The following is an 18,245-nucleotide window of genomic DNA, read 5'->3' as shown; positions in this document are numbered from 1 at the left end:
CAGCACGGCCAACTCCCACATCCCCGCCAACTCCCACATCCCCGCCAACTCCCACATCCCCACCAACTCCCACATCCCCGCCAACTCCCACATCCCCGCCAACTCCCACATCCCCACCAACTCCCACATCCCCACCAACTCACACATCCCGGCCAACTCCCACAGCACGGCCAACACCCACATCCCCGCCAACTCCCACATTCCCGCCAACACCCACATCCCCGCCAACTCCCATAGCCCCGCCATCTCCCACATCCCCACCAACACCCACATCCCCGCCAACTCACACATCCCCGCCAACTCCAACATCCCCGCCAAGTCCCACATCCCCTCCAACTCCCACAGCCCCGCCAACTCCCACATCCCCGCCAACTCCCACAGCCCCTCCAACTCCCACATCCCCGCCAACTCCCACATCCCCACCAACTCCCACAGCCCCGCCAGCTCCCACATCCCCGCCAACTCCCACATCCCCGCCAACTCCCACATCCCCGACAACTCCCACATCCCCACCAACTCCCACATCCCCGCCAACTCCCACATCCCCACCAACTCCCACAGCCCCGCCAGCTCCCACATCCCCGCCAACTCCCACATCCCCGCCAACTCCCACAGCCCCTCCAACTCCCACAGCCCCGCCAACTCCCACATCCCCGCCAACTCCCACAGCCCCGCCAACTCACACAGCCCCTCCAACTCCCACAGCCCCTCCAACTCCCACCTCCCCGCCAGCTCCCACATCCCCGCCAACTCCCACAGCCACGCCAACTCCCACAGCCCCGCCAACTCACACATCCCTGCCAACTCCCACTTCCCCGCCAACTCACACATGCCCACCAACACCCACACACCCGCCAACTCCCACTGCCCCGTCAACTCCCACAACCCGCCAACGCCCACATCCCCGCCAAGTCCCACATCCCTGCCAACTCCCACTGCCTCGCCAACACCCACATCCCCGCCAACTCCCACATCCCCGACAACTCCCACACCCCTGCCAGCTCCCACAGCCCCACCAACACCCACATCCCCGCCAACTCCAACATCCCCGCCAAGTCCCACATCCCCTCCAACTCCCACAGCCCCGCCAACTCCCACATCCCCGCCAACTCCCACATCCCCACCAACTCCCACATCCCCGCCAACTCCCACAGCCCCGCCATCTCCCACAGCCCCTCCAACTCCCACATCCCCGCCAACTCCCACAGCCACGCCAACTCCCACATCCCTGCCAACTCCCACAGCCACGCCAACTCCCACATCCCCGCCAACTCCCACAGCACGGCCAACACCCACATCCCCGCCAACTCCCACATTCCCGCCAACACCCACATCCCCGCCAACTCCCACATCCCCGCCAACTCCCACAGCCACGCCAACTCCCACATCCCCGCCAACTCCCACAGCCCCTCCAACTCCCACATCCCCGCCAACTCCCACATCCCCGCCAACTCCCACATCCCCGCCAACTCCCACAGCCACGCCAACTCCCACATCCCCGCCAACTCCCACAGCCCCTCCAACTCCCACAGCCCCTCCAACTCCCACCTCCCCGCCAGCTCCCACCTCCCCGCCAACTCCCACATCCCCGCCAACTCCCACAGCCCCTCCAACTCCCACAGCCCCTCCAACTCACACATCCCCACCAACACCCACACACCCGCCAACTCCCTCTGCCCCGCCAACTCCCACAGCCCCGCCAACTCCCACAGCCCCTCCAACTCCCACAGCCACGCCAACTCCCACAGCCCCGCCAACTCACACATCCCCACCAACACCCACACACCCGCCAACTCCCACTGCCCCGTCAACTCCCACAACCCGCCAACGCCCACATCCCCGCCAAGTCCCACATCCCTGCCAACTCCCACTGCCTCGCCAACACCCACATCCCCGCCAACTCCCACATCCCCGCCAACTCCCACAGCCCCGCCAACTCCCACTGCCTCGCCAACACCCACATCCCTGCCAACTCCCACATCCCCGACAACTCCCACACCCCTGCCAGCTCCCACAGCCCCACCAACACCCACATTCCCGCCAACTCCCACAGCCCTTCCAAATCCCACAGCCGGCAACGGTGGACTTCCCGCCTGAGGCCTTCTCGCCTCAGCGTTTAGGCGTTGTGCGGTTGGAGCAGACGTGAACCCGGAGGGAATCGCCCATCTGTTTAATTCCACCCCCTCACACACACCGGCTGACTGAAAGTCTGCCGGGGTTGGGAGCATAGAGTTCTGCCCAGTGTCTATTTTTTAATTGTTCTCCCAGTTTCAACCTTCCAGAAAGTTTCAACTGAGGGAAGGAAAAAATGTCTTCCCAGGGAGTTGTGAGGTTGTGGAATTCACTTCCAGTTCTCATGGTTGATGCAGGAGCTGTGTCAACATTGAAGATCGGATTGGGTAGAGGGAACAAGGAAAAGGGCATGAAATGATACAGAAACAAGTTAAATAAAAGCAATTGGAACTATTTGCTTGAGTCGAGGGCCAACGCCATGACAAACTGGTTGGAGCAAATGGTCTGCTCCCATGTTATGACTTGTATTCATGTATTTATCTATATTTACCTCAATTTTCTCTACAATTCATATCTTGTTCTTGCTGAGTAAGACACAAAAGCCAAGCTGCAGTCATACACTGGAGTAAAACAGAATTAGCTTTGTTCATTTTGTGTCCTCCAGGGTGATACAGATGGCTGAATTTATAAATACATCCATGCATTGAGATGCAGTCACTTACTGAGATTCAGTCACCGTCAGTCCTAATCAGTCCTTATAATATGGTACTTGCTATTACATGGTGCCTGCTAGCTAACCTTAATTAAGATTCCTCCAGAAATGACACCTTGAGCTGCTGTCGTTGTTGGACTGTGCAATTAATTAGAAATTCATCAACAGTCTTATCTTAACCTGCAGACAAATTGTGCGTTAAACTTGAGGCAATTCTGGTACAAGCGACAGGTCAGAGGAGTCCAAAAACAGGAGGCAGGATTCTCCGTTCCCCGACGACGATTTTGTAATCGGCAATTGGGCGGAGGATTCCCTTTAGACACCGAAACCAGGGGCGCCGCTTGTGTGACGCAAGTTTTGTGTATTCCGTCCCCCCCGAAACAGCATCATCACCTGACAATCCTGTACTGGTGCATTTCCTATCTTCTGCCAGTGAATGGACTGAAGTGAACCAATGTTGTACTGCACAGAACTTTATATTTACATAATTGTCTGAGTCACCTGACTTGAGGACGCTGATGGTTTACTCTTGGATGTCAATTTCCAATGTTCTTAGAATAGGATAGATTGGGAAGCGATCTGGAATTCTGTGACCTACTGTGAAATCTGGGCAGTGAAGAGTAGAATTCACGTTGAATCTTTACACAGTTTTATTTATGGAGATACACATTCCAAACATGCACCTCCAAATGGAAAAAGCACAGTTTCATTCTCCTACTATTTTGGGTTAAGCAAATTCAACTACACTAAACAAACTGAGAGATAAATTAAAAGAGCAGCCTCTTAAAGGGACACAAACAAAAAAGTAAATGGCAATGGAAACTTAAAACACCAAAATGTAATAGGAGGGCTTGATCAAACACCCCAGACCCCATGGTGCCCACTGGGCATGGAAGGCCTCAAAGGTGCTTGCGGAAACTGCATATCCCCTCTCCAGAGACACCCGGCCATGAATATTGCCACGGTAGAGAGGCAGAGTCGGCCGGACAACCCCCTCGATGGCCCACTGTCTGGATATGTTCATGGCAAGTTTGGCCAGCCCCAGGAGCACAGGGGGGTCCCCTGTTGATGCCCATCATCTGATACAATTAAACTCTAAATTAATAGGCAATTAACATTCTGTGCTTTAAGTATTGAGGATCTTTGCACTTGTTCCGAGTAGAACAGATACAGACCAGCAGAGGGAATCTGTCATTTGCCTTTCAAGGTTGGTGAATTTCAAAAGCTGAAATAGATTTGTTGCATCCTCTATGGTTTGAGCATGCGGGCAGGTGTTTCCATTTGCCATGCAGCGATGCAGGATGCTGCTGTGGTCTCAGCCGTGGCTCAGTGGTAGCAATCTCACTTCTGGATCAGGAAGCCACAAGTTCAAATTCAGCCGCCGTTATCTGGATGAAACATTGAACCAAATCTTTATCTGCCTCTCAGTTCGCAGTACAAAATCTCCTGGCAGTATCGGAAGACAAGAAGGAGTGTGCTGATCAATAGTTACTGAAGAAGTACGGTTGCTATTACCGCATTGACTTTTGTGGGAGATTTGTCGTGTGTGGATTGGCTTCCCTGTTTCCCACGTTACAACAGTGGCTACAGATCAAAAGTACCTAATTGGCTACAAAGGAGTTTAGGACAGCCTGACATTATAAAAAAAACATCCAATTGTAATTTATTTCTGTTTTTCTTTTATTCCACACTTGTTTGCTGGTGTTTGTAGTTAGCCTGGACCCCTGGGTATGGTTGTGTGGCTGTGATACGGTCAATGATTCATTCAAACACTGGAATGGAGGAGGTATGGTTAGTAAATTTGCAGATGACGCCAAGATTGGTGGCATAATGGATAATGAAGAAAGTTATATAAGATTGCAACAGGATCTTGACCAATTGGGCCAGTGGGCCGATCAATGGCAGATGGAGTTTAATTTGGATTAATGTGAGGTGATGCATTTTGGTAGATCAGATCAGGGCAGGACCTACTCAGTTAATGGTAGGTAGTTGGGGAGAGTTACAGAACAGAGATCTAGTACAGGATCATAGCTCTTTGAAGGTGGAGTCCAGGTGGAGGTCCAGGGTGGTGAAGAAGGCATTCAGCATGCGAGGTTTTATTGGTCAGAATATTGAATACAGGAGTTGGGACGTCTTGTTTAAGTTGAACAAGACATTGGTAAGACCACACTTGGAATACTGGGTTCAGTTCTGGTCACCCTATTATAGGAACGATATTGTTCAACTAAAAAGAGCGCAGAAGAGATTTACGAGGATGCTACCAGGACTTGATGGTCTGAGTTATAAGGAGAGGTTGGATAGGTTGGGACTTTTTCCCCTGGAGCATAGGAGGCTTAGGGATGATCTTATAGAGGTCTATAAAATAATGAGGAGCATAAATAAGGTAGATAGTCAACATCTTTTTCCAAAGGTAGAGGAGTCTTGAACTATAGGGCATAGGTTTAAGGTGAGAGGAGAGAGATACAAGAGACCAGAGGGGAAATTTCTTCACACAGAGGGTGGTGAGCATCTGGAACGGGCTGCCAGAGGCAGTGGTAGAAGCGGGTACAATTTTGTCTTTTAAAAAGCAGTTAGGCAGTTACATGGGCAGGGTGGTTATAGAGGGATATGGGCCAAATGCGGGCAAGTGGGACTAGCTGAGTGATAGCTGGGCAGCATGGACAAGCTGGGCCGAAGGGGTGTTTCCATGCTGTAAACATCTATGAATCCACAGAGAATTCCCTCAGACTGAAGCCCAGGGCTGTTGGACTGACACGGAGAAGATGTCGTCTCCCAACTGGGGGTCATAGCTTGAGACTGACCTGTACACATGACCGACGAGCGGGTGTCTTTCTTGCACAGTCCGTCAGAACAAAGCTCGAGAGTTTCAAGTGCCAAACCTGGTTCAGGTCTTGCCTCATGAACTGGTATTGAGAGTGATATCTCCGAGTGTTTAACTGGAAATCTTGTCACTTGAACTATTCGTGTGCAATGTCAGAAAAGGAAAACTATTGGCAAGAGGCAGCCTCAGACAAGCATGTCAGGGAAACCCATTTCCATGATGCCATTGGATTAGCAGTGCTACCCATGAAAGTCACCATTGTCCCAGAGGGCCATAGGCTGCTTGGAGGGGGAGAGCTGACTGGTGATGATTTAACCTGAGGTTCAGCGCAGCTTAGGTTGAGAAAGCGAGGCCTTCATGGATAACCTCAGATGGTACAGGAATTTGAACCCACACCGTTGGCATTGCCCCGCATCATGAACCAACCAACTGAGCTAACCGACCCAGAGCTATCCATAGCCCCTTATTCTCACGCAAAATATTTAACACTGAGTGAGTCAAAGTCTATGGTAATTAATTTTTTTAAAGCATCAGGAGTTCAGACAACAAGGTGCACAAAGAGAAAGGAATTCCAACAGGCTTTGATAAAAGAGTGAAAAAAAATTTATTTTACAAAAGATCTCTGAAATGTCAGATAAGACTTATTCGGAACACAAGGGAATGATTACAATTTGAAACCAATACTTTAAAAAATGATTTATACAATTATTTTAATATTTAATCAAGCAATTATTGTGGTGCTTCTCCTCCTCAGTAGCAAACGGGTGGGATAAGGACGTGGTGTGCATGTTCAAACCTGCAACTTCCCCCACCATCTTGTCATTGGCGAAGGTGTTTGTTCCCCACGTGCTGGCCAAGCCAGAGCAGAAGTCATCTTCAAGGTGGTCAGACTCAGGATCCCAGACAGCCACCTCTCGAATGCTATGCAGTGAATCACTGGCAATACTGTGACCGATGCTTGCCAAAAACTGCCACCTCTGGCACCACTGGGACGGCCCTTGCCCCCCATCGCCACCCTCGAGCCCTGGGGGAGGAGTGACAAGACACAGCGACGGACACTATGCCTCAGGTTGGCCACGTACATCTCTGAGAAACTTGTTGGGATCACCTGCATATTTTTTTTTTGATGATTTTGAACTGTCTTTTTCCATCTGGAAGTGACAGATCCCCACCTACCAATCGGGCCGACCAGTGCCCGACACCAAGAAACTTAAAACTTCAGAAAAAATGATGACAAAACATGCAGGCGCAAATAACGTGCTGGCTTAATTTTGATATGCAAACTGCTCTTAATGCAGGATGGCTTTGTGGAAAAGTACCAGACATTTTTCTTTTTCAAATTGTCTTCTGCAATTGTAACTTTCATTCTCCAGTTACGCAGGGGCCTCCTGAATCCTTGAGGGTTTGACCCAGAACATGAGACGTTTGATTGACTTGCAAAACTCAGGGTGAAAAATATATAACTTCCCGGAGTTTGACACGAACACTGTTGGGAGATCTGTGCTTTGGTTACATTTTACCCATAAGGGGTATTTAACATCAATGGCCTTTGCCGGGCGAATGGTATTTATGCACCATGCCCCTATTAAGAGTGCTCAGGTCATTAGTTAGCTTGATGGAATACATTGCTGTCAGCAAGGGACAGTTCAGCAGCTACCACAAGATTCATCCTTCACTTCCTCTGCGCCAGCTCTTGCAGCTCACTCGTTTTGAGTTTCACAGAAAAAAATAGGGACCAAAAACCGCTTCACCTGGCAGCTTTCCCCACATTGTACTGACATTTGATGCAGTGTTAACCATCAGGACAGTGCTCCCACATAACTGACTTGCACTGAAGGTCATTCCTGTTTTTAAAATCCGTGACTACAAATCGAAGGGATTAGCCCGACCAGATATTTGTTTACAGTCCTTGACCAGGTACATGAAGTGGATAAAAGTGATTGCTTATTAACCATGGGTGAGTCAAAAGGGAGCAACCGTGATCAGTGTGCTGGCGTTTTCACATGGGGGAATGTGAGATCCCGTAACTCGGTCACACGGGGCCCAATTGGTCTGATTGGGATTTGAGGGGCTGCGAGGAGTGAGACAACGGATTTGAGAAGTGGACCTTTCCGTTTGGGGAGTGTGGAGAGATCATATGGCTACTGGGTCGTGAAGGGTCTCTCTGCTCATTAATTCCCAAGCATGGACACCGTCCAGCAGGCACCAGCTACAAACCTAGGGAGTCACGTCTGCAGAACACAGACCTGCAACAGGGAAGGAAAGGAAGAGACAGTCGCCACAAGAGCTTTAACTTTGAATGTTCCTATTGCGATGCAGTTAGCTAGTGGTTTTGTTTTTTTTTGTTTCAGATTCATGCTTTTTATTGCAAGTCTCAATCTGAGGCTGGCATGAGGGAAAACCGGGTAGGGTGGGGAAGGAGAGAGGGAGATTGTTATTCTGTTCCATGGAGCAATGTGGTCAGGAAAAATCATATCTGCGAGAGTGCTAACACAGACGATCACACTGCTCCACAAACCAGAACCATTGCATTGATAAGAGGAAGTGGGAGGGGGGGGGGGGGGAATTCCTGATTAACAGCACAGACCACCCTGAAGCTATTTCTAGACAAATATTCCTCTAGATGCAGGACAGTAGCGGCAGCAATATTAACAAAATGGCACCAACACCCTCAGGAACCCCTGCACCATTGCCGCAGGGCCCAGATTGCATAGCAGCACAGTGTTCTTTGTTTTGGCCGATGCAGGCTGCGTAAGCCATCACGTGCGGGATATAGTTCTGCTCGTGCACACTGTGGAAGAGGTGGGCCATTGGCCCCTTGGCAAATATGGCGACGTCTTCTCCTCCATGCGTTTCGTGCCTCAGCGGCACAGCCGACTGTGCCAGGTAATTGTTGTCAACTGAGAGAGGGGGAGGTAGCGTGGAAGTGGAGAATGAAGAGGATAGTGCAAGACAAGAGGGAGAGGAGGAGACGGAAGCAAAGACAGAGAGAGAGAAAGAGAGAGAGGAGGGAGAGACAAGGAAGGAGATGGAGAAGGAAGGAGATTGAGAAGGAGGGAGATAGAGGAGAAAGGATATAGAGAAAGAGGAATTTAGATAAGGAAGGAGATAGAGAAGGAGGGAGATAAAGTATGGGAATAGAGAAGGAAGGAGATAGAGAAGCATGAAGATGGAGAAAGAAAGAGATAGAGAAGTAAAGAGAAAGAGACGGATATGGATAGAGAAGGATGGGGATAGAGAAGGAAAGAGATAAAGAAGGATGGGGATAGAGAAGGATGGAAATGGAGAAGGAAGGAGATAGAGAAGCATGAAGATGGAGAAAGAAGGAGATAGAGAAGTAAAGAGAAAGAGACGGATATGGATAGAGACGAAGGAGACAGAGAAGGATAGAGATAGAGAAGGATGGGGATAGAGAAGAATGGAAATGGAGAAGGAAGGAGAAAGGGAGGAAGAGTGAATGGGAGGTATAAAACACAACAAAGGAGAAGGTTAGAATAAACTTTCTCCCCCACGGGTATAGACATAGTATTTCTTGAATGTAATTAATATTCTTAATTACTGCATCATCCCAGTATACATTTTTTCATTTGTTCCTGGATGTGGGTGTCGCTGGCTAGGCCTGTATTTACTGCCCATCCCTAATTGCCCTTGAGAAGATGGTGGTGAGCTGCTTTCTTGAACTTCTGCAGTCCATGAAGTGTAGGTACACCCGCAGTGCTGTTAGGGAGGGAGTTCCAGGATTCTAACCCAGCGACACTGAAGGATCGGCCGATATATTTCCAAGTCAGGATGGTGGGTAGCCTGGTGGGGATGGTGATGATGATGTTCCCGTGTGTCTGCTGTCCCTGCCCTTCTATATGGTAGAAGTCATGGGTTTGGAAGGTGCTGTCAGGGGACGCTTGGTGTATTGCATGTTGTAGATGGTACACACTGCTGTCACTGTGCAGGGAGGGAGTGAATGGTTAAGGTGGTGGATGGGATGACAATCAAGTGGCTGCTTTGTCCTGGGGGCTGGACTGCTAGCATCACACAGAGTTTGCAAGTGTCACACATGAAACAAAATATCAGCTACCATTTTTCCAGGCCAATCCCACTTCACAGACAAGGGGCAAGGTCTACCGGCCGCATTGTGCCCGAAAGGCGATGTAGCATGGTCGGTAGTAGCCGGGAGATCCCTCTTCCGGGATCTATCTGGCTTGCCACGTCTCGTGATATTTAACGCAATCTTGCGAGACATCGCGTTCTGAATGCCGCCTATTGTGAGTGAGATCACCACCTGGCAAATTACAGTGGCACAGCTAGTCTCGCTCTAATATGCACTCGCCAGGTCTACCAGGTGGCACTGCAGGCTGGCAGGAGCACTTCGAGGGTGCCTGTGCCAAGATGCCAGGCTGGCATTGTGCCCATGCCAGGGACTGGGTCTGGGTGCGCCCTGCACATGTGAGTTGGGGTCTGGGTGGGGCCCGAGGACCCCCATATAGGTGAATTGGGGCTCTGGTTGGGTTCGGGGATTGCATCATTTGGGGGGGGGGGGGGGCTGGAAATGGGACTAAGTGCGGCCTCGGCCACGCGTTCCCCGCTGAGGTCCCGAATTGAAACAGAGTCCCTGAAGCTACTTTCTCGAATCTGCGAGCACCAAGAAACACCCGGCTAAATATGCTCATCACAGGACTGTGTTTCAATTTGGTTAGATCGTGCCCAAGATCATTCCAAGTCATTTTCAGAATACATTCCCAAACTTACGGAAATCATTGTTTGAAATATTTGATCTTTCTCCATTTTGCACTATGTAACCAGGTCCATTTCCATACAGGATCGAAGTAAATGGCTTCATGTCCACATCACTTAAAAATGGAGCAAGACCTGAAAGAGAAAGTACAGATTTAAGAAACTGGCAGTGGTGAAACGCATCTCACACTAATTTGTTCGATGCTAAGAGGATAAATAGGCCCCTCAGGCAATTTCCTTATAGCAACACAGGCCTAACAGGTCACATTAGGCAATAGGCCCCACTGTATTGCAAAACAAGGTCTTATAACTACAGGTAACTGTAGAGCTGGAGATTGTGAATCTTTGGAACTCACCTCCCCAGAACAGTGGAGGATATCTTTTAAGGCCTAGATCGATAGATTCTTGACTAACAAAGAGACTGAAAGGGTTATAGGGGAGCGGGGGTGCCGGGTGGGGGGGGGGGGGGGTGGGGGGGGGGGGGGGCGGAGAGGGCAGGTAGGCAAGAAGGTGGCTTTGAGGCCACCATCAAATCAGCAGCGATCTTATTGAATGGTGGGGGAGCAGGGTTGAGTGGCTGGAGGCTCCTAATTCGTACCCTTGTACGCTAGTATTTAATCCTCCGCCTTCCCATTCAGTCAAATGATCCTTTCCCTGCCAACTCTAAAATTTTTATAGCTAAGCAACAAAAATGTTCAGAGAAAATGAAAGAAACATTTTATTTTTTAGTCGCCCCTGAGAATTTTCTCCTGGATTCTCCGCAGCAATTAATCTTCAAATCCTGGTGCTTTGAGTTTTTGTTGTCGTTTGGTTCCCAGATGTGGGTATTCACACATTGAGTTTGGAAAGACCAGACACTCGTTATGTTTAATTCTGCCATGCTGTCTGCTACAAAGGAGCACTGAATTGAACAGGTTCTGTTCCACGTCACATCGGTCTTTAAATGCCCCCCGGAACACGAACACATATCAATAAGTCCCTAGTTAATTAGTTCCTAGCTCTTTACAGAGGTTTACTGATAATGCAACAATATATAACACCGGGAGATTTGTACACAATCCTCAATGCTTAGCAACCCTACCTCCAGGACATATATATGAGCCAAACTGCTCACAGCCATTTCTGACAGATGACAAGGCCACGGTGGCACAGTGGTTAGCACTGCTGCCTCACACCACTATGGACCCGAGTTCAATTCTGGCCATTGGTGACTGTCCGTGTGGAGTTTGCACATTCTCCTTGTGTCGGTGTGGGTTTCCTCCGGGTGATCCAATTTGCTCCCACCGTCCAAAGATATGCAAGTTAGGTGAATTGGCCTTGCTAAATTGCCCCTTAGTGTCCAAAGATATGCAGATTAGATGGGTTTGGCCATGATCAATGCGTGGGGTTATGGGGATAGGGTGGGAGAGTGGGCCATGGTGGAGTGCTCTTTCGGAGAGTCGGTGCAGACTTGATGGGCCGAATGGCCTTCTTCTGCACTGTACGGATTCTATGGATAATGTAGATACAGACGCGGAAGGCCATTTCATCCATTCACAAAGACCCTGTACAGTGCATCCATCACGGTAACTAACTGCTTCCTAGATTAGTGCAGACTCCAATCTGACAGAATCACCTCCAGTTGCCGAACCGCATCAGTGTGCAGAATTTCCGAATATCAGTCCTAACTTTGGAGTTTATCAGTTTGGATCCATTGCCCCTTGAGACCCTGCCAGTTTAATTTTGAAACCACATTTAAAACCCAAAAACATTTTGCACCCCACTTGTGTCCGATTTCTAACAAGGATGAGCAGGCATTTCACATCGTTCGCAGCCAGTCTCCTGTATTCAGGTGAACAAACAATTTCTAAAGGTATCCTACCACAATGTACGGGACTATATGGTAGGCTGAATGTTCTAACCGCGCCTATCCTGTGCCATGACTAAACCCACCAAAGTGAAGCTGTCTCCAAAATGGAGGGTATATTTTGCCCTTTAATGGGCATCATCCTTTCTTCAAACATCACTCAGTCTGCTGCCAAAGACCAGGCCATATCAGACCGGTCTTGGATCATGCGATTGTAGTGGTCTCAACTGGTCCCAATTTTGTGCAGGATGAGGGAGAATTCTATTATTCAAAGGGTTAAAATAAAAGCCTTGACTATAAACATGAACTCAAATCCCCATGTGTCAGGTTGCTAAGTTGAGCTCAGTTTCAAAGGGAATTGGGATAAAAATAATTGGTATCAGATAAACTGATCATGAAGCTGTCCGATTGTTATAAAAACCTCACTGGCTCACTAGCGTCTTTTAGGGAAGGAAAGCTGCCATCCTTATCCAGTTGACTCCTATGTAATTCTAAACCAAACCAATGTGGTTGACTCTTGACTGCCCACTAAGTGACCGAGTATCAAACCATTATGGAGTCCAGTGGTTCAGAAGAATTTCCACCAGCAGCTTCTCAATGCAACTATTAATCAACAATAAATGTCAGCCTTGACAACAATGGCCAGATCCCAAACCACTTAACCCTCAATCTACGCAAGTGACGTCCCTCATATCCGCAGTTGGCTCACAGTCTCCAGATCCTTATTGGGACTGACTCTTGTCCAAGGGCATTATCTGCCTTTAATTAATTGCTCATTTTTAATTATCAGATGTGCAGTTCCATGAAGATGCAAAAGGACATATCATTTGAGACAGGCTTCAGTGCTTTTACTAACACTGATGGAGTGGCGATTGTTAGTCAATGGAAAGAGCAGGTCTGTTGTTCACTCACTAAGAGGATAGGTTTACCACAGTCTATTGGTTCCTTTCTGATTGATTGCTGATTATTCACGTATTTCTCCTGAAGGCACCCTTGCATGATTGGCATCTGCGGCTGCTGACTCCAGTCTGTTTTGTGGCCGGTTTGGGTGATTAGTCAGCACTTGCCTTTTTTCAGAAGGACACACAGACAAACCAAACCCTCCACTGACTCAGCCTCGAGGTTTCCAAAAGGCAAACCCCTGGCAAAGCCTCCCTGAGAGAGAGAGATGACTGTCTCGAACATTCTTTTTACAAAATGTCATTTGACTCTCAGAAGCTCATCCCTCAACTTTCACTTTTTCACTTTGTAACCGGCTGATTTTGAACAGCTCGATTTTGGGCTCCACCTTCCTGTGGATTTAAACATCTATCGGGTGAAATGTAAAATTTCCTCCTGCATTCATGGGGCGGATCCTGACTTTGTGTGCTCGTGCGAAGGAGGTGTCCTGATTTTTACTTCATTGAAGACAATCGAGAGATTTATTTAACACCTTTCACAATGCCCCAAAGTGCTTGGTAGCCAATGAACGAACAACTTGAAGTATAGTCACCATTGTAATGCAGAAAACACAACAGCAAGTTTGTGCACAGCAAGCTTCCACACACAGCAATGTATTAATGACCAGGTAATCTGTCTTTAGTGATGTTGGTTTAGGGATAAATATCGGAAAGGACACAAAGGAGAACCCTCTTCCTCTTCTTTCAAATAGTGCCCGAGAGAGCAGTCGGGGCCTCATCCAAGACTACCCACCTCCGAGAGTTCAGTGCTCCCTCAGTAGGCCAGAGAGATTTTCTGCTCAAGATTCCAGAGTGGGACCTGAACCCAAACTTCCTGGCTCAGCAGCCTGAATGAACTATGACCTACTCCATTATTCAATGAGAGCTTCGACCCCTTTTGTGCACTATCCCCATATCCTTAGATTCTTTTCATAGTCAAAAATCTAACAATCTCTGTCTGAAAATATATTCTGGATGTAGTGCCAGCCCTTGGCCTTGGGATCACTCTTGTCTTTTCTGGAATGGTGGACTCAGTGGTGCTGATGTGCTTTGACTGGAGCCTTAGTTATAACCTCGGCAGACTCTGGGCTGAGTTTCTGGGGCACCTAATTGGCCGACGCAAGTGTGATGGATCAGAATTCTTATGGTCCCTCAGAATAGGCTGTTGGTCTGTCCCACACGTCAGCAACTGGCCCTTTGGCTGGCAATTCCATTGATGCCAGCAGTGCCAGGGAGGTGTCAGTGGCAGCTGCCAATACTGCAGGAGAGGAAGGCTGAGGCCCATGGATCCCCAGGGCAGTAAATCTGGGGTCTTGGGCCGGGAGGATTTGGGTAGGTTAGGGAGAGGAGTGGCGGGGTCAGGGGTTGGGTTTAAGGGAGGGAGCGGGTAGGGAGGAAGGATTGTGGGGTGATTCAACCTAAGGAGGTCTGCCCCATGATTGGTAAATGGAAGCCCCTGAAGAATGACCCCCTTCTCCACCCTTCCTTCCCATGCTCTGAGCATTTGAGTGAAAATAAATTGAGTGAAAAGAAATCCGAAATGCCATTCCTGGCCCATTACCCACATTTTGTGATGTGGACAGTCTATTGTCAGGGTCAATTGCCTGGAAACAAGCCTAATTGATTATTGATTATTCATTTCAATATGGCGGGCGCGTATCAAAATCAACAGCTTGCCTGCCCTCCTACTTTGGGGGGGAGTTTAGGGGTGGGTGGGAAGTTGGCAGGTTGGCCGCCTGCCCATTTTTGTGTGCGACCCTCCCCCACTCTGGCGGAAACACGCCTTCAGGGGGCAAGTAAAAGTCAGCCCAATGTTTGACTACAAATCTATGTCACTGTGATCGAAACTAGTTACTACACTCAGGGCCAGGGCACTGTACAGTTTGATCATGACTCCCTCGGTGTGGTGCTGCATTGTGTGCTCCACATTCTATAGAACTTGTGGCTTGTTCAGCATTGGCTGGGCTCATTGGAGTCATGTTAACTTTGGGAAATATTGTAAATGGTGGGAGGGTTTTCTGGTCCCCCAGCCGCGTGTTTCTCGACGCGCCATTCGCTGGCGGCGGGATCTTTTCTTCCCGTTGCTTGTCAATGGGATTTCTCATTGAAGCTACCCCACGCTGCCAGGAAACCCATGGGCCAGTGGGGGGCGCTGGCAGCGGGGAAATAGAATCGCAATGGCCACATCATTACTCAAAGTCAAGATTATCTTGATCGACCAGAGTCTGTGGAGCCCCATCAGTTCCTTTCGACCTCAGTCTTAGTTATTACAGCTCCATTTATGAAATACTTATGTTGCCCTTTGTCCCTGGCATGTTCACTACTGCCTAGTCATTTATTTTGTCCATCTCCTTCTGCAATATCTGTGCTGTCTTCTCTTTTTTCCCATTGCTCCTCCTAGCTTAGTTTGAAGGGCAAATTTCACCAAGATGCATTGAGTTGCTAAGCCCAAGCGACTAAAGCAGATTAGATACAGTGTAGTTCTAACATTGTTCCCTGGGGCACTGCACTTAGTACATTCTCCATTCCGACAAAGCTCCTCTGACAAATAACTGCTGTTTTCATTCTGTATCCATTTTCCAGGAATCTTCAAAGCTTTCTGGTTACTGAACAGCACCGTCTGCTTTTTAAAGTTCCTGTGAAGCATCTGGGGGTGGTTTACAAAGTTGAAGATGCTTTATAAATACAAGCTGTTGATCACCAATTCATTCCTCCTCCTCCAGGCACTGTGCCCTTATAGAGCGCTGTTAACCACCGTCTGTGATGCTGCTTGCAAAGTAATGATCCACGGCAAGTTCCATGAGTTCGCTAAACGTCCTCAAGTCTGGGGCCCCTGGGCGGGGCTCTTGATTACGCGGAATGTCAGGGCCCTGAAGGCAGTCAGGTGTATTACCTTCTGTCGGTCGTCACCAACAATACCATTTGCCTGGAAGAAGTACTGTATCCATTCGGTATACTAGGCCCAATCTTCTGCGCCTGAGTCAAAAGCCTCTAACTGTACAAAAAGCAGCATTTTCAAACACCTACTGACCTCGCTCACGTGCTGGGGTGGTTAGGACATCCAGAATCACAACCGCTGTTTTCCTCGTCGCCTGTATGACAGCTCAGGTTTGCATTGGTTTGCATTGACCAGGAAGCTCTCCTGCTCCTACCGCCTGCCATGAGGAGTATTGGAAGGATTTACAGGCTGATAATCAACCTGCTTTTGGCCACATCTGGAATGTGCCTTCCATGGCCATCAAGGCCGAAAGTGGGACTTGAACCAGGAGCTTCTGGTCCAGGGGTAAGAAAGCTGCCTACTGTGCAATAAGATCCCAACATCAAATTATTACTTTGGCAATTTTAAGGCAGACTCAAAGGTTTGTAGTTGCCAATGTCTATTTGTTCCCTCATTCTCGAATATGGACCCCACATGTCTCTTCCCTAGTGTAATAGCCCTCATGCGACCCATGGGGATACATAATAATAATAATCTTTATTGTCACAAGTAGCCAGGGTCCCAAGTTACATTAGCATTGCAATGAAGTTACTGTGAAAAGCCCCTAGTCGCCATATTCCAGCGCCTGTTCGGGTACACGGAGGGAGAATTCAGAATGTCCAAATTACCTAAGTCTTTCGGGACCTGTAGGAGGAAACCGGAGCACCCAGAGGAAACCCACGCAGAAACAGGGAGAACGTGCAGACTCCACACAAACAGTGACCCAAGCCAGGAATCGAACTTGGGACCCTGGTGCTGTGAAGCAACAGTGCTAACCACTGTGCTCCCGTGCTGCCCTACGACTGGGACTTGTGTAATATGAGTCCCTCGATAGTGGGCGGAGCTGGGGCTCGTAAATCTGCCTTATTAAAAGTCCCGGACAGGGAGGGGCGTGATAGGTTGTTCTGGCTGGGACCTATGAACTGTAAACTGTGTTGTGGCCTTTACTATATGATGCTTATTAAATACTATCAGGCCACCTGAGCTTTCATACTGGCGACGAGGAAATCAGTGATTGTGATTCTGGATGTCATGACCACCCCAGCACGGGAGCGAGGTCAGCAGGTGTTTGAAAATGCTGCTTTTTGTAAAGTTAGAGGCTTTTGACTCAGGCGCAGAAGACTGGGCCTAGTATACTGAATGGATACAGTACTTCTTCCAGGCAAATGGCATTGTCGGAGACGACCGACAGAAGGTAATACACCCGACTGCCTTCAGGGCCCTGACATTTAGCGTAATCAGGAGCCCTCCCCGGATCCGAGGACCTTTAGCGAACTCATGGAACATGGCATGAATCATTACGACTCTAAGCCACAGGTGGGTGAACCCCTTGGGAAATCGGTTACGGAATTTCTGATGTACCTTTGCAAGTTAACCAATCATTGCGACTTTGGCCCATCCCTCCCTGAGATGTTAAGAGATCATTTGGTGTGTGGCATTAACAAAATGGCGATTCAAAGGAAGCTGTTAGCAGAGCCGGCCTTGGGCCTGAAAAGGGCCATAGAGCTGTCCCTGTCCTGCCAGAATGTGGAAAAGAGGGTCCAGGATCTCCAGGATTCGATGGATTATGGAATACACATCGTTGGCTGGCACAAGTTGTTTGACAAAACTTCAGCAGCTTAAGATTTGCTGGTTGATTATCCTGTGATATTTTATTCAGAGACCGATCATTGACGTTCACTATGGCGCATGTGACTCGAATGATTTAGTTCGGGTCACTGAGTCACGAGTCGAAATAGACAGAGCAAGTTGGGTTTAGGTCAAAGTTGGTTTGAGGTGGGAAAGCGCCTCATGGAATCATTCATAGCTTAACAAGGGAAGAAGGATTACCCTTTCCCCTCAACTCTGTTTCTCCCTTGCGTTGTTCCATCTATTTCCCTGTGGAAAAGCCATGACTGAATTTCCCTACCTCACACCCAAAGGCAATGATAACCATTCGCTGCGTAGAAACATTTTCCTCATGTTGCCGTTGGCTCTTTTGTCGATCACCTTCTATCTGTGTCCTCCGCTCAGTGGAAGCAGTTTCTCTTTATCTACTCAGTCTAGAGCCCTCATGATCTAGGACACTCCTCTTAAAAGGTAGGGCTGGTTTTGCTCAGTGGGCTAGACAGCTGGTTTGAAATGCGGAACAAGGCCAGCAGCACGGGTTCAATTCCCGTACCAGCTTACCCAAACAGGAACTGGAATGTAGCGACTAGGGGCTTTTCACA

General features: G+C 48.8%; 1 protein-coding gene across 5 annotated transcripts in view; it reads right to left on the bottom strand.

Annotated features, from left to right (window-relative positions):
- Window positions 1–6,126: 6,126 nt before the first annotated feature.
- Window positions 6,127–18,245, bottom strand: part of alpl (alkaline phosphatase, biomineralization associated) — a 130,343-nt gene continuing 118,224 nt past the window's right edge. For all 5 annotated transcript variants that reach the window (XM_072478549.1, XM_072478547.1, XM_072478552.1 and 2 more), the window contains 2 exons: window positions 10,290–10,409; window positions 6,127–8,446 (listed from right to left, as the gene is read on the bottom strand). In XM_072478549.1, coding sequence (XP_072334650.1) covers window positions 8,166–8,446; window positions 10,290–10,409 — 401 coding nt within the window. In that variant the 3' untranslated portion in view covers window positions 6,127–8,165. The remainder of the gene's footprint in view (window positions 8,447–10,289; window positions 10,410–18,245) is intronic.

This window comes from Scyliorhinus torazame, chromosome 16 (assembly GCF_047496885.1).
Source record: "Scyliorhinus torazame isolate Kashiwa2021f chromosome 16, sScyTor2.1, whole genome shotgun sequence".
Taxonomy (NCBI): Eukaryota; Metazoa; Chordata; class Chondrichthyes; order Carcharhiniformes; family Scyliorhinidae; genus Scyliorhinus; species Scyliorhinus torazame.
This window is presented reverse-complemented; position numbering and strand designations above follow the sequence as displayed.